General features: G+C 38.4%; 1 protein-coding gene across 2 annotated transcripts in view; it reads left to right on the forward strand.

The window, feature by feature from the left end:
* The window catches only part of adam19a (ADAM metallopeptidase domain 19a), a 685,152-nt gene that overhangs the window by 263,821 nt on the left and 404,209 nt on the right, over nt 1–17,122 (forward strand). For both annotated transcript variants that reach the window (XM_039751867.1, XM_039751868.1), the window contains exon 3: nt 9,311–9,387. In XM_039751867.1, the coding sequence (XP_039607801.1) occupies nt 9,311–9,387 (77 nt within the window). The remainder of the gene's footprint in view (nt 1–9,310; nt 9,388–17,122) is intronic.

The raw sequence follows: 17,122 nt of genomic DNA on the forward strand, positions 1-17,122 counted from the left end.
AAAATAACAGCCTTGATCCACTGTACTAATTCAATTCCTAATTTTAAACTCTTAAATGATGTAGCCCCTTAATGCTTATACTGAAAAGGCTCAGCTCTTTTAATCTTTCCTCATAATTCATCCCCTGTAGCCCTGGAATCAGCCTAGTTGCTCTTCTCTGGACCTTTTCTAGTGCTGCTATGTCCTTTTTGTAGCCTGGAGACCAAAACTGCACACAGTACTCCAGATGAGGCCTCACCAGTGCGTTATAAAGCTTGAGCATAACCTCCTTGTGCATGTATTCTACACATCAAGGCGCTATATAACTTATCATTGTGCTTGCTTTCTTAATGGAATCTGAGCACTGTTTGGCACTTGATAGTGACTAGTTTACTACTTCCCATTGTGTACTCAAATCTAATTTTTTTACTTCCTACCTGTTGCCACACATGTGTGACTAGGAGGGAGCTGAGTGGACCAAGTGGAAGTAATTGCCCACCAGGCCGGGGAGTGGCGGGGTGCGCTGAACCTACCTATGTTATCTCTGCAGGCCAAATACGGGAAAGCCTACCTGATTTAACATCACTTCCGGTTCCGGTGGCCAGACTGACATCACTTCTGGTTCTGGCCAGATGACATCACTTCCACTTTTCGGCTTATAAAGCTGGCATCTTTTCTTAACATCATCAGTGCATCTTTGGAACTCATCAAGAGAACATCTCATATATTTTCTTTACACTTTTGCAGCCAGGGACAATATATGATTGGCTGCCCCAAACCTTTTACAGTGTAATACTTAGATTAAATTTCATCTGCTACAAATGTGCCCAATCAATGGATCCCAGATTATCTGCCAATCCACTGAGTTTGGTATCATCTGCAAACTTCACTAGCTTGTTATTTATATTCTTGTCCACATCATTTATGTACTGTATATTAAATACATAAGCAGCTTCAGCACCCCTGACCCCTGAAGGACACCCCTCTTAACATCACCCAGTAAGATTCCTCACACTGTCACCCTCTGCTTTCTGTGTTTTACACCCTGAGCTCCCACTTCTGTTACTTTGATGCTCAGCCCCTCACGTGATACACTCGCTCAGATGTCTGCACTCACGCAGAGCCAAATTAGAATTGCCAACTTACCTACCATGTTTGTCTATCGGGATACAGGAGAAAAAGTGGAGTGCCTGGTGAAAAACCCATACCGACACAGGGAGAAAATTCCACCACTACACAGACATAATCTGTTATGGAATTTGAATCCAGGACACTGGGACTGTGATGCAGCAGTGCATAACCACGGCTCTATCGTGCTACACAATGTTGTTAAGTACAATTTATTATTTTTCTTTTGTTTTATTATTTGCTTCAATTTTACACTTGTTTAGCTCATTAATTCTACAATAGTGTTCAAAGAGCATAGCTCTCTGTGAACACAAACCTAGGCAGTAAATCCGTTTTGCTTTGAGATGCCAATTTTCTCTTTGTCACCGTTAATTATTCTACTTTTAGATGGCACGGCCATGTAATAATATATGACATTTAAAAAACTGTAAAGATGAGAATTCAAGATGAACAGCCTTGGGCAACATTAAAATGAACATTATGGAGACCAAAGTGAAGGCCTGCTACACCGTTCTACAGTAAATGGAGTCACGCCATCCCACAAAATAGCTGAGCAGCAGGCTGCATACAGTGTGTCAAGAACAAATGTCTTTTGTATACTGTGTACATTCTGCATGTGCCTTTTATCACAGAGCCCTTTAAACAGCTATTCATTGCAGCTCAAAATGACACACAGTAAAACTGACAGTGTTAAATTAACCCTTCAAAGTGTACTGTGTGTACAGAACAGACTTTCAAGGGGGGATTTTAACACGTAAAACTTTGCTGGGTATCTTATACTTTTTCAAGGTAACGGGCAGTGATCTAATTTTTTATGCTGTGTTATACCCTATTTTTAATTTGAATTTTCTGTTGCTGTGTTTCAGATCTCATTGGTGGATTTTAACACAGCAGTACAAAATCAATTTCATTATGAGCTACAGGGCCATTTGGTTTTCTTTCCAGCTATTCTCTGTAATGATAATCAAGTGGTCAACTCATTCACATTTTTCACTACAGAAAACAAGATATATTATACGTATCCACCATAGGCGGCACATGCAGTCAGCCTCACCTACCGAAATAACTTAACAGGGATAAGGAGAATACAAGGGTTATCTAGGCATGAATTCAAACCATAGAACTGTGAACTGTCAGCATTCACTATTATACCACCATGTCGCCTTTTAAAAATCGGTAAAAGTTTATTTTGCATTAGTAATGCGCAGAACAATTAATGCTAAATCGAAATTGCTAGGAAACACAGAGTCTCACTTCACAAACAAATTTTACAAAGCAAATTTTCTTTCGGCACTTGAAAATCTGCACCTTTAACACAGTAGCATATTTTCACCTCATTTGCAACCTTTTTCTCCATTTGGACAGTTTATTCTGGTGCAGAGTCCGAAAAGGGCATGTGTGGCTAGAGTGCAGTTATCTTCAAGCACTTCACCAATGCTATAGTCTGTTGGCCTTGGTATGTGGCCACGGGTGATCGGCTTACAGAGTCGCGGGAACTGAGCATGAACAGCATTACCTCTGCAGACCTGCTGGCATGAATGTGCAGGTGGGCAGTGTGATGATACTGCATGGAGCGCCGTGGTAGGATTTGTGGAACTTTGGGGTGGTGCTGAAGGGCGGCTAAGGAAAGACAGAGCACTTTCAGCTGCGGAATAACTTTCGGGGAGCAATATTCCTTACTTCCCAAGCCAATATATTTGAAAAACTCACTAAATTGTGTTTCAGTGAATTTTCCAAAGTGAATATTAGGGGCGTTTTCACGACAGTATATGCAAAATGAAACTGAGCTTTCACTCATCACTGTTTAGCGCCCTTCACAGAGCACAATTTTATTGGGCGCTAAACAAAACAAGCAGGTGTAAAAAAACGAGGTAAAATGATAAGACTATATTATTTTGTATGTTATAAATTACACGGAGTATGTAAACATAAGCTAAAATTATTAGGGAGTGAACAAGCAGGGTGAGTTAACAATACACTATATAGGAGAATGAGATTTACTGTAGTTGGCGTAGAAGACAAAAATTACTAACTAACATTTACAAGTATGGCCGCTTATAATGCAAGAAAAAAAGAGCAATTTTTAAACATAATTTAAATTTGCACATTGACAGGGCATCATAGACAGACCAAAGAAACGGCATAAATAAGCATAAATAATAAAATAGGCCCTAGCAGGAGTATTGAACATGCAGAATACAGATCTGTGCACTAAAATGAAGCTAATAAAAATATTACCTATTTAAGAAAATGCAGGGGCTTTTTAAAACCTCCAACAGGTTCTGAGAAAATAGCTGAGAAGAACTAAGAAGTGGGAATTTTAATGAGCCGCTTAGTATAAAATTAGTAAGTATGAAATCAGTAAGTTTAGTGACCCTACATAAACTGAGTTTGAAACCTTTGACCTTAACAAAAAATTTTATTAAAAGTGCACAATGAAAATTTCTTTGAAAAATATGCATCTGTTATCAAACCTGTTTAACCCTGCTCTGGATCACCTTGTAAATTAGGATGGGTGGCACAGTGGGTAGCGCTGCTACCTCACAGCTCCAGAGGACTGAGTTACCCCGTCAAAGTGAAGTTGGTGCCTTCACCCTCTGCCCAGCTTGGCTTTCCTAAAGATACTTTAGTGTGGGTAATGTGTCCTGTAATTGACTGGCAAGGTGCCACTGGCCTGCGATCTGCCTTCCCATAAGCCTGAACTGAACTATGTTGGTTCAGAAAGTGAATGAATGGATGGAAGGTATATTATAATGTAATAAATCTAACATTTACGTCCTTTGATGTTAGTTTTAATAGAATACCAGCAATGGAACATGTAGGCTTTGGGATATTTTTTGATTATAATGTCACAGGCAGAACAGAGTCATAGTTCTGTTGGGAAAAAGAGAATATTTGGGATTACATGCCTCTGTGTGTAAAATAAAATTACTTTCTAGCTAGCAGACTTTATTTCAGAAGTTAATTTGTCACAAATGTTATAATGTGCAAGTTTCTAGACTCTGACAGTCAAGGTCACTGATTTTCATGTCCTCCCCTAGGCCTCCTAGTAATGTCAGTTAGGCTGTCTCTGTGAATCTGAGGTAAAAGAAAGGCTGACAGTTTGTTGTCATGTAATCCAACGTATATTACAAAATGCATTATGTGGCATTAAGACTGAAGGAGTTTAGAGTAACCTGTCTGTGGGATTTAAAAAAGAAGGAAAAAAAAACACTCATCATTTTGTCTGCTTCTTTTTAAAGACAAAGCCATTTGAAAAAATCCATATCTGGTGGTCTGTATTTAAGTTGTTGGTTAAAATTTAATTTGACTATTTTATCCTTAAAAACTGTTAACATATTTTTCGGTATTCCTGAACACAACTTGACTACCTAAGGGGCAATGAACCTAAATGTATTTGTGTCAACATGTGAATCCTGATAATTTAAAATAGTCACTCAAACTTGAATGAAATTAGTAGCTATTAGCATTATAAAATGTTAAAATTGATATATATATATATTTATATATATATATAGTGTTTTGGGTCATTGTCCTGTTGCAGCACCCAAGATCGCTTCAGCTTGAGTTGACGAACAGATGGCCGGACATTCTCCTTCAGGATTTTTTGGTAGACAGTAGAATTCATGGTTCCATCTATCACAGCAAGCCTTCCAGGTCCTGAAGCAGCAAAACAACCCCAGACCATCACACTACCACCACCATATTTTACTGTTGGTATGATGTTCTTTTCTGAAATGCTGTGTTCCTTTTACGCCAGATGTAACGGGACATTTGCCTTCCAAAAGTTCAACTTTTGTCTCATCAGTCCACAAGTTATTTTCCCAAAAGTCTTGGCAATCATTGAGATGTTTCTTAGCAAAATTGAGACGAGCCCTAATGTTCTTTTGCTTAACAGTGGTTTGCGTCTTGGAAATCTGCCATGCAGGCAGTTTTTGCCCAGTCTCTTTCTTATGTTGGAGTCGTGAACACTGACCTTAATTGAGGCAATTGAGGCCTGCAGTTCTTTAGAAGTTGTCCTGGGGTCTTTTGTGACCTCTCAGATGAGTCGTCTCTGCGCTCTTGGGGTAATTTTGGTTGGTTGGCCGGCCACTCCTGGGAAGGTTCACCACTGTTCCATGTTTTTGCCATTTGTGGATAATGGCTCTCACTGTGTTCGCTGGAGTCCCAAAGCTTTAGAAATGGCTTTATAGCCTTTACCAGACTGATAGATCTCAATTACTTCTGTTCTCATTTGTTCCTGAATTTCTTTGGATCTTGGCATGATGTCTAGCTTTTGAGGTGCTTTTGGTCTACTTCTCTGTGTCAGGCAGCTCCTATTTAAGTGATTTCTTGATTGAAACAGGTGTGGCAGTAATCAGGCCTGGGGTGGCTACGAAATTGAACTCAGGTGTGATACACCACAGTTAGGTTATTTTTTAACAAGGGGGCAATTACTTTTTCACACAGGGCCATGTAGGTTTGGATTTTTTTTCTCGCTAAACAATAAAAACCATCATTTAAAAACTGCATTTTGTGTTTACTTGTATATATATATATACAGTATATACAGTGCACATACACATATATAGCATACTATATAGTATTCAGAAGTTTGGAATTACCTAGAAATTTTCACATTTTTAATATTAATTGATACTTTTATTGACCAAGGTAGCATTACATTAATCAGAAATTATAGGCAATACATTTTTTTTTACTTCATAGTACTAGGGCTGCGGTGGGCTGGCACCCTGCCCGGGGTTCGTTTCCTGCCTTGCGCCCTGTGTTGGCTGGGATTGGCTCCAGCAGACCCCCCGTGATCCTGTAGTTAGATATAGTGGGTTGGATAATGGATGGATGGATGGATAGTACTAGGGTGTTGTACCGTGTTAGCCATTATTTTCTGTAGTGAGAAATCAAGCAAAATGACACATTTTATTGGCTAACTAAAAAGATTACAATATGTAAGCTTTCAGGGCAACTCAGGCCCCTTCTTCAGGCAAGAAGAAGATTTTACATCTTGCCTGAAGAAGGGGCCTGAGTTGCCTCGGAAGCTTACTTATTGTAATCTTTTTAGTTAGCCGATAAAAGGTGTCATTTTGCTTGACTTGTTTACTTCATATATTTTTATAGACAGCTTGATGAGTGCACTGAAGACTAATAAAACTCCCAGACCTGATGGTGTTTTAACAATCTTATTTAAAAAAAATTAAACATGTCATCTAGAAACCCTGATTAGGCATATTTGAGCAGTCACTTGAGAAAGGAGAAGTACCTGAGGACTGGAAGGCTGCAAATGGGACTCCAGTCTTCAGGAAGGGAAACAAAATGGATCCTGGTTATTACAGACCAATACGTCTTACTAATAATACAGTATATTAATTAATGGCCAACATGGGTTTATGAGCGGATACCAATCTTTTTGATTTTTTTTTTTTTTGAACGGGCAACTGCAATGGTTGACAGAATCAAAGCATATGACATAAATTATTTTGGTCTTTTAAAAAGTCTTTGACTTAAGATTAATTCTGTAACTAGAAGCTGTCAGAGTAAGACATAACCTACAAAACTGGATCTCCAGTTGGTTAACTGCTAGGAGAAAAAGAGTACCGATAAGTGTTAAATGCTTTTTGTGGAGCGAGGTCGGCAGTGGAGGCCCTTAGGGGTCTGTCCTAGCACCACTGCTTATTCTGATTTATATTAATGACATTGATTTTGGTGTAGTTAGGAAACTTGTAAATTTTGATGATGATGCTAAAATTGGAGGAGTGGCAGACACTGAGGAGGTAGCCAAGAGCTGGGCAAGCTTCAGAACTGGGCAAGCACTTGGAAAATAAAGTTTAATGTGTAAAAGTACTACTTGTGAAAAAAAGGAACTTTAATAATAAATACAAGATGGGAGGCACTGTCCCAAAGGAAGCCACATCTGAAAAGGATTTGGGAGGTTATGCTGACATAATACTTTCAACATCTAAGCAATGTGCCGAAGGTATTAAAATGTTAAGGTGCATTGTAAAAACTCTAGAATTTAAATCAAAGGACACTATGCTCAGATTATAAAATGCTCTAGTGAGACCTTATGTGGACTACTGTAGTTCTGTCCACCACACTACAAGAAAGACATAGCAGCACTCAAAGCTGTGCAGAGTAAAGCAAACAAGTGCATCCTAGGACTTAAAGGGATGTCGTACTCTGACAGAGAATTAAACTTGTTTAGTGTCAAGCAGAGGACACGGTGGGGACCGAATTGAGGTCTTCAAAATTCTCAAAGGCATTGATAAAGTGGATCCAGCAGAATTCTTTCAACTTAATGGTAAACTGACGTACTTGTGGTGGTCAGTGGAAGTGCATTTAGGAAAGAAGCCTGAAACTATGTCACTACATAAAGAGCTGTGGGACTCTGGAGCAAGGTACCATGTCATGTAGCAGAAGCAGGAACCTTGACAACCTTTAAGAAGAATCTGGATGAGATATTGAGACAGCTTTATTATTAGCTAAATAAACAAGCTTGATGGACTAAGTGGTCTCTTCTCATTTATTCAGTTTCATATGTTCTTATGTAAATCTCCCACGCAGCTTTATATATATATATATATATATATATATATATATATATATATATATATATATAGTGGTGGGCAGCTGGAGCCTCCTCCAGACCACGAGGGGGCGACTGCCCTGGTTGTGTTGGGGGCCACGGCTAGAGGGCTTGGAAGCCCAACCCTGTAGGGGCCCCTTTGGCCACCACCAGGGGGCGCCCCAGTGCCTGAAGAACCCTGGAAGAAGACGGTGGACACCCGGAGGGTTTCCAGGTGCGCAGCCGGCACTTCCGCCACATGGGGGGGGAGATGTCCGCGGAGGATTGCCGGGAAGCAGCTGGAGCCCATCCGGGCTCATATATAAGGGGCCGCCTCCCTACATTCGGGAGCGAGAGTTGGTTGGAAGAGGACGGAGCTGTAGAGAGGAGTGGAGGCAGCCAGAAGGAAGGTATGGAAGACTGTGAGGCCTGGACTTTGGGGGATCGATGCTGGAGGCACTGGGTTGTGCACTAAAACAATTGTAAATATTTTGTAAATAAATGAGTGTGTTGGGAGCAAAACCGTTGTCCGTCTGTCTGTGTCCGGGGCTTGTTCCACAATATAAAAGAAGCATATTCTACAGATAGTATAGAGTCAAAATTCTTTATTTTTCCAGAGTGATGTCTATGTGACAGGATGTGAGTTTTATGGTATGTCGTGGGTATTGCACTTGAGTTTGTTTCCTTCAAATGTGTATTGTGCCTTTTGCGTTTTGTTCAAAAAGTTTTGTTTAGTCTATTGCTTATTCTTGAAGTAAGACCTTTATCTACACAATTACCCTCAGGTGACATCTTTATGCTTAAGACTAGTCCCAGAGGGCTACATTAAGCATCTGTTTTTTTACTGCTGAGATGTTCTAAAAGATCCCAAGATTCTTTATTACACCATTCTGTTGGTCTTCATTCAGGCAGCATTCCTAACTTGTACTCATTTCTGTCTGGAAAGCCATTGACTGCCCATAACTTTGGACAGAATAGATGCAGGACACTAACTGGGCTTTGACAGAGCAAACTCATTCACAGGGAGTCAGACTAGAGTTACAAATAAACCTGCTGTGCACACCTTTGGAATACGAGAGGAAGACAGTGTGCACTGAGAAAGCCAACATAAACATAAGGAGAACGTTCCACTGCTACATGGGCAGTGCCTTCACCTGGGAGTTAAACACATAACACTTGAGCTTAATAAAAGCAGTGCTAGTCACAGGACACTGAAAAAAATGTATCAATGTAGAAAAAAAAAAATCAAACTCAAACACCTAAAATTGTGTGCAAGCTGGACTAAAATACCTGTTTGTTTTAACTTGGGTACATTACTCTTAATAATGACACGGGTAACCTTTGTTACTTTATGGATGCTAATTTTTGATTTTTCTTTAAACATCAAGGATATTTCATGGCTAGAAAGGGTTTATTGAGGCCTCCATGGTCTAAAACAATATGCCTTGGTGAAGCAGTTTTTACTGAACTTACAGAAATAATCTTTGCTTTTTGATGTTTCTAATAGAGCAAGAGACAGATTTCCAGTTTTAAGACCAACTTAGTCTTAAAAGACATATGCCTCTGATGGCAGAGTTCCAGCATAACTGTTGCATTTGATGTATTCAGTTGTACTAACAGAGATGCTTTTCTGTCGTCCTCCAGGTGCTGCATCCAGATACTGCGGAGATCGAATTAACGGCTGAAGGCAAAGAGTTGGTCCTAGAGATTGAACGTAATCAGTAAGTGGTCTGTTTTTCTTGTATTCTCTGTAGATGCAAAGCACTTGCACAAACACTGCATGGCCAGCACCCTAGAGAAGCTAGCAATGTGTTAAAATAGTAGCATAGTGCAACTCAAGGTTCATTTTCAATTACAGAGTTGGCCATTTCTTTCACATCATAGTTGTTCAGAAGTCTTCCACTGTCATAATTGGGTTCCTAATATTCTTACCAATGACACTTCTTTTACAATAATGATGGAAGCCTCCAATCAGAGCCAGACATATCTGGACTGTCATTAAGTATAAGCAAAAGAGACATCCATCACAAAGACCTGCCATCCTTTTGGGAATACATGTTGATGTTACAGTTATTGATTTAGGCAGAATAATACAGAAATCAAGTTAAGGAAACTCCATATAACCGAGGTCTGAATTTATGGTTCAGTTATTACACCAACAATTTGTGGAGCGAGGATCTTTAAATCAGAAGATATTTGTTTTCACTTTCTGAAAAAAAGAGATTGATATGTACGTAAATGGATTCTGAATAGGGCTGCACTTGTATGTTAGCATCTAAGGTTTGGGGTGGGGTGTAGAAAAGGGGAAACAGAGCAAACTGGAACAACAAATGTTGCTGTGAGCTCACTTTACCCTCACACTCCCTACTGCAAAGATCACATTTGGGCCAGGATTCACCAAAGGTTTGAGATTTTTACCAAATGGTCACAGATATTATTGAAGATTAATGAAAATGTAAGTTTTTATTTTTAAAAAAGGGACTTGGATATCCAAGGAAGTCTAAGATTAATTGTCTGCTTGTGAATATACCTCTAAGAATAATGTCACACTGTAAATCATTGCAAAGACATAGCAATATCAGCATCCTAATGTTGAAGTTGATCCTGTTTAGCATATGCGTGTATAATAAGACCTACATCATTCTTCCCAAACTGTGCACAAAAATATGTTTTAATAAATTTTTATATTCTTTCCGCCACTTAAAGCCATTTAGTTCATGGGGTACAATGTCTATGTGCCCATGTGCTATACAATCTAAAGTCGCCAGTAGGTAACAACAATAAGCTGTGGCTGGTGACCTCTGAGACTTTTACAGGGGAGTCTACAGTTGATACAGTAGGCTGGAATGACAACGCAGCAGTTTTTTTTTCCCCTGTGGGTAGGGTTGGCATTATTTCTTGTTCTCATGACAGATGGAATCTATTCATATGGAGGATTGAATAGGTGATCATAGATGCACAAGTGAAGCTGAGGGCATGTCAAAAACACCATCTAAACAGAGCTCTATGCCTAAACAAGTTCAGAGTTTAAAGCCAAACTGGGTTACTATCAAAAGTTAGAAAGTCTCACAAATGTAATTGCAGCACAAATTATTTTTCCTAAGTTAACAGAATATCCTTCCTTTGTTAACAAAATTCACAGTATCATAGAAAACACTGCTCTTACACAACAAAGTAAGAAAAATCTAATATTAAACAGGACTTTAGTGTACTACTTTGGCCTCTTCAGGCAAATAATGCAGGCATAAAAAAATAAGATTTAGGAAAAGTACCATCTTTATGCATGGAGCTCAGAATAGATAAGGATGTGCTGTGTAGTATTGAAGATTGAAACCCTGGAGGGCACCACCAATGCACAGTAAGTGAGAAGAAATACTACAGTATGGACATGATGGCGACATTGTCCTATTTTTCTGAAGATGACCTTTCTATGCTACTGACAAAAGCACTTTGGGAATAGTTTAGTAGTCTGATCGCCTCATGTGAAACTTGATATAAACTGAGAAGAAAGACAAGTTTACTCATCTGTAAAGAACCCTTTTACAGCTTGAATGAGCCTGTTATCACACCTTCCAATACTCCGGCACTGCAAAACGATCAGATAATCTCAGTATAGGTTCAAATGGTCAGACTTGTTCTGATACTCAAAACCCCAACAGACAAATACGTTTGATGCTTCTTGAATCTCAAAATCTGGGTGACTGTGTCAATTCACTTTTGAGTGCAGAGGCCTGAATTTTAGCCCTCACATTTCAGCTTCACTACAATTGTTGATTGCACCGATTAAAATATAAGTTCTGTTTGGATCAAGTGGAAAGAAAATAAGTAGTTTTTATCCATAATCCAATACCTTTACAGAAATTACTGCAACTGGTGGGTCAAATTCCAGACAAAAGAACATAAAGCATTGCATATGCAATATGCTACATGGTGGTAGAGGTTTTCTAAAACAATGCAAAATACGAGCAATGTTTAAATTTGCATCTGTTTAGCATCTAAAACATCTTCATTGCCATGTTTACCTGACCTTCAAAACATCAAGTAGGATTTTTTTGAAAGCTCAGCAACTTGTGCATGGGTTTCTCAGATCAGATATGCTGGATTTTTCTTACACAGCTAACCCAACAACATGCTTTGTTTCAATTTACTTTCCCCATTCTTAATTCTAACTTCACTCTGATTGTACTTTCTATGTCGTTCTTACTATTTGTGCAGATGGAGTTAAGTGTGGGCAAGGCCTGTTGATCACAAAAACAATTCAATCTTTTTTTTTAATTGGATTTTTTCAATTTACATTTTTGAGTTCACATGAAATATGGTAACATGGACATCTTTTTAGGCTATTTTGTAAGCGTTCGTAAGTGTGTGAAAACCACTGTTCGCTCCAGGCTTATAACCCCAGACCTAATGGCTATATATGTTTAAAATACCCAGGTGAAAGTTTGATTGAAGATTGGAAAAATGACGCCTGGCCTGATGAACATCGATTTTTCCTACAACATGCAAATGGGTTGGTTCAGAATTGGACACAATCAGGATGAATGTGTGTGTCCATCCTGCCTTGTGTCAAAGGCACAGGATGGTGGTGGTACTCTAATGGCGTGAGAAACGTTTTCTTGGCACACTATAGTCCTCCTAATACCCGTTCTTTGTCACTTGACTGCTACAGCATTCTCAAGTATTTGCTGATGACCATGTGCCTGCCTTTAGGGGCACAGTCTGCCTGTTTTCAGGTGGATTCTTCCAAAATGCACCATATCATAAAGCATTCATCATTTCAAGCTTGTTCCATATACATGCAGTGGCGTAGCTAGAGGGGGGCAAGGGGGGACATGCATCCCCGGGCACAGCATCCAGTGGAATTGATGTTACGAAATTTTAGAATGAAATGTTTTCCATTCTTAAATGCACTAAAAAGTAAATAAAAAACATTCGCATACTCAGTCCATCACTCCATCAGTATGAGGATATTTCTTTCCTATGTTTTTTGTCTCTTTCTGATTTCGAAGCATGTATTCGTTCTATATACAGTACCCAACAGACAATAATTTATCCCTTCCGCTACTCTAACATGCTTGACTCCCACCCAGAAACATTTTTGATGTTATTAAACAGGCTGTGCGAATGACATGAGGCATTAGTGTATCATTGTCTTAAGTTGTTGCAAACGCCATTTCTGTGTGCCAAGTGATTTGTGTTTATGTGTCTGATAGAAAATTGATTGGGCTGTGGTGAAGTATTCTAGTAGATGGTTGCAAAATTCTAGATGTTTCCCCATCATATTTTCGTACGAAGAAATTGTAAGTAATGCAGTTCTTATAAATATATAATTATTTTGCTTTATAATTTGCTATATACTTTCATTAAAAATTATTTTTAAATGCGGAAAACTAATTTTTTCTTACAAAAACTAATGACGGATTTAGATTTTAAAGAACACAAGGTGGTGTTATCATTTTTGGAGACATATAAAATTTTTTTCTTAAAATACTATTATTTTAAATACATTTTAAAAAGTTTTCTTTCCCTTCCCCATTGCATTTTGGCAAACAGGAGGGGGCGAGAAATCTTCAGTTGTCCCCGGGCGATGAAAACCCTAGCTACGCCCCTGTATACATGACAGTGATTTCAGTTTACTTTAATGGTTGATCTCAATCCAATAGGCCACCATTGGAAAGATGTGGAATGGAAGTCTTGCAGCATGATATTTAGCTAAAAGATCTGTGTGAAATATGTGATGTAACGATGTGCTGTTGAAGCCACTTCGTTGTTTTGCATTATCATCTTTGTTATGGCTTTGCTCTAAGCAGTGATTGTGGAAAACCAAATGATTTTGAAATTCATGAAGGCCCCCTGAGCGTCATTTTAAATGCAAGTTTAAGGTTGTTCAAATCATTTTCAAATAACAATGCAGCTGATCTATATGTCAGTGCACACATACACACAAACCCATAGAGGAACGAATCAATTTGAGATTCTTCTCCATCCTCATACTCTGCTTATTTTTTATAGACTGCTTGGCTTAGAATTGTTTCCTACAATGCCTTTCAGTCGCCAAATGCATGAGTAACTGTTCCGGCCCTCCACGGAGAGCTGTGAGAATGAGTTTTAATGTGTCCTCTGTGTCTCTTGGATGAGCTCACTCTAAGCCGGACATCCAGCAAGGAAGAGGCAGTTGCTGCCTGACTAGAAAACTATTTTGGAGTACCAATTCTGCTAATATGCTGAGATCAGCAGCGCTGGAATATTTAGAGGTTATAAATATGAGTGCAAAAGGCTCCTGAGTCCATCAAGTCAGATCTAACACAGATGTATGCAGTTGTTTTTGAGGTGTAAAGACAATCTGACATGGACTTCTTGAAAAAGATCATTTATAACTACTTTCAAGTCTGCTAGTCGAGTTGTCAGACAAGGAAAGAAAGAAGTAGCTTTGCTTTTCTTAAAGCTGCCTTACTAAACCGAAAATGAAAAAGAACATTCCATATAAAATGTGGCACGTATTGTTTACAAATTGAAAGAGCTGTACGCTTCCTTCAAGCAACCCTATTGTATTAGAAATAAATAAATCAATATGTGACAACACATAGCAGACAATGTGAGCGCTGTAGGCAGCACAGAGGGACTTTCTGTTTTGTTCAAAGTGCTTTATTATATTAGAACTAAAACAAGGCAAATAACAGAGCATTTTCAACCTTACTAATTGTGCAAATTGAATTGAGGAAAACTGGCATTATATAAAAAGCATTAGAGAAAAAAGAAAGAAAAAGCAGAAAGATGCAGATGTAAAAGTTTTTATGTATCAGTTTTTACTTCTATATTACATTCATTTCAGGATGAGTTCAAATATTATGCACTTCATTACTTGTTCCACAAAGAAAGAAAGAAAGAAAGAAAGAGTGTCTCACAGCACCTGTGTTCACTATTGTCACGTTCTGTGCCTCTTTGGATGTTCTCTTCGTATTCATATACTTCTATAGTAATGTCCTCCTGAAATGAAAAAACAAACATGATGGAGACGGTGATTTTCATGTTCCCATTCCTTTTTAATGATGCCTCATTGTTAGTATTCCAAATCTGATCCTGTTTGTGTCATAACAGACTTGACTATGTAAGTAAATTGAGATTGGATGTACATTTAAATGTTTATTTTCTTTTTTCTTTGTATTGGATTGTGACTATGTACCAATGCCTTTGTTATGTACCTTGTGTTTTGGGGTGGTAACCCAAGAGGTGGGACTGCCTGCCCATTGCTTTCAGTGACGACATTTTGCTGTATAAAGGTGAGGGTTTCCCAGAGTTCCTGCCGTTTCATTCTCGATTATCCTGGGGAGTGCTGACTTCTTGTGATTTTTGTGATTTACTTTTTATGTTTTTAAACCTGTGCTTTGTTTGTTGGCTTTGCTTTGGTTTTGTCATTTGGACTTGTTCACCTTGGATTGCGTTGTCTTTTCAGGCAATTCTTTTCTGCCATTTGTGCTCCATGGAGCTTCTTGTGTTGCAGAACGTTTTTGTATAGCATGAAAGTTTTTATTGTATAAAGATCATATTTTTAACCTATTACTAGCTGGGGTTTTGATGGTAATGTGAATTTCCCCTTGGGATTAATAAAGTATCTATCTATCTATCTATCTATCTATCTATCTATCTATCTATCTATCTATCTATCTATCTATCTATCTATCTATCTATCTATCTATCTAATATTCCCCTTTAGTGTTTTTGGAACTTTGTAGTGTTTTAGGACCCTTAGTTAACAACTGTCTGTCCAAGTTTTTCCATATTACAATGAAATATGACTTATTCTCTTCTTTGTCACCAAGACTGCAAGTTGTTGATGATAGCTTTTGTATTATTTTTCATATACTTTGGGCACCAACACCTAATTATTACTTATTACTATATAATTGTATTTGGTCTTCACAGGGCCAAATGCAGGTGTAATATGCTTTTGTTTCCTATGCTTTATCAATCAATCAATCAATCAATCAACATTTATTTATATAGCACATATTCATACAAAAAAAATGTAGCTCAAAGTGCTTTACAAAATGAATAGAGAAATAGAAGACACAATAAAAGATAAACATAAGTCAACATTAATTAACATAGAATAAGAGTAAGGTCCGATGGCCAGGGTGGACAGAAAAACAAAAAACTCCAAAGGCTGGAGAAAAAATAAAATCTGTAGGGGTTCCAGACCAAGAGACCGCCCAGTCCCCTCTGGGCATTCTACCTAACATAAAAACAGTCCTCTTTGTATTTAGGTCATCATGAAGGACCTGATGATGATGGTCACGTAGACTTCTGGCTTTCAGTCCATCAATGTTGGTGCATCATGATGCTTTGAGTAGGTGGTGGTGGTGCAGGCCGCCACCACAAAGAAACCGGAAAAAGAAACAGAAGAGAGAGTAGGGGTCAGTATGGATTTTGGAGCCACCATGAATAGTTATTATGAAGAATTGAACATACAGAGTATCAGGATTAAGTTAAAGTGAAGTTATAAAAGGCCATGTTAAAGTAATGTGTTTTCAGCAGTGTTTTAAAGTGCTCTACTGTATTTGCCTGGCGAATTCCTATTGGCAGGCTATTCCAGATTTTAGGTGCATAACAGCAGAAGGCCGCCTCACCACTTCTTTTAAGTTTAGCTTTTGGAATTATAAGGAGACACTCATTTGAAGATCTAAGGTTACGATTTGGAATATAACGTGTCAGGCATTCCGATATATAAGATGGGCGAGATTATTTAAGGCTTTATAAACCATAAGCAGTATTTTAAAGTCAATCCTGAATGACACAGGCAACCAGTGTAGTGACATCAAAACTGGAGAAATGTGTTCGGATTTTCTTTTCCCAGTTAGGATTCTAGCAGCTGCATTCTGCACTCGTTGCAAATGATTTATGTCTTTTTTGGGTAGTCCTGAGAGGAGTGCGTTACAGTAATCTAGTCTACTGAAAACAAAAGCGTGAATTAATTTCTCAGCATCTTTCAATGATATAAGAGGTCTAACTTTAGCTATGTTTCTTAAATGAAAAAATGCTGTCCTAGTGGTCTGATGAATATGCGATTTAAAATTCAGATTACAGTCAACGGTTACCCCTAAATTTTTTACTTCCGTCTTAACTTTTAATCCTAGTGCATTAAGTTTATTTCTGATAACCTCGCTGAATCCATTATTGCCAATTACCAAAATTTCAGTTTTCTCTTTATTTAGTTTGAGAAAATTACTATTCATCCATTCAGAAATACCAGTAAGACATTGTGTTAGTGTATCGAAAGAGTCGGAGTCATCAGGTGCTATTGATAAGTACAGCTGTGTGTCATCAGCATAGCTGTGGTAGCTCACGTTGTAACCTGAGATAATCTGACCTAACGGAAGCATGTAGATTGAGAATAACAGCGGACCCAGGATAGAGCCTTGTGGAACACCATATCGGATATCATGTGTCTTTGAGATT

Source organism: Polypterus senegalus, chromosome 4, assembly GCF_016835505.1.
Source record: "Polypterus senegalus isolate Bchr_013 chromosome 4, ASM1683550v1, whole genome shotgun sequence".
Classification (NCBI taxonomy): Eukaryota; Metazoa; Chordata; class Cladistia; order Polypteriformes; family Polypteridae; genus Polypterus; species Polypterus senegalus.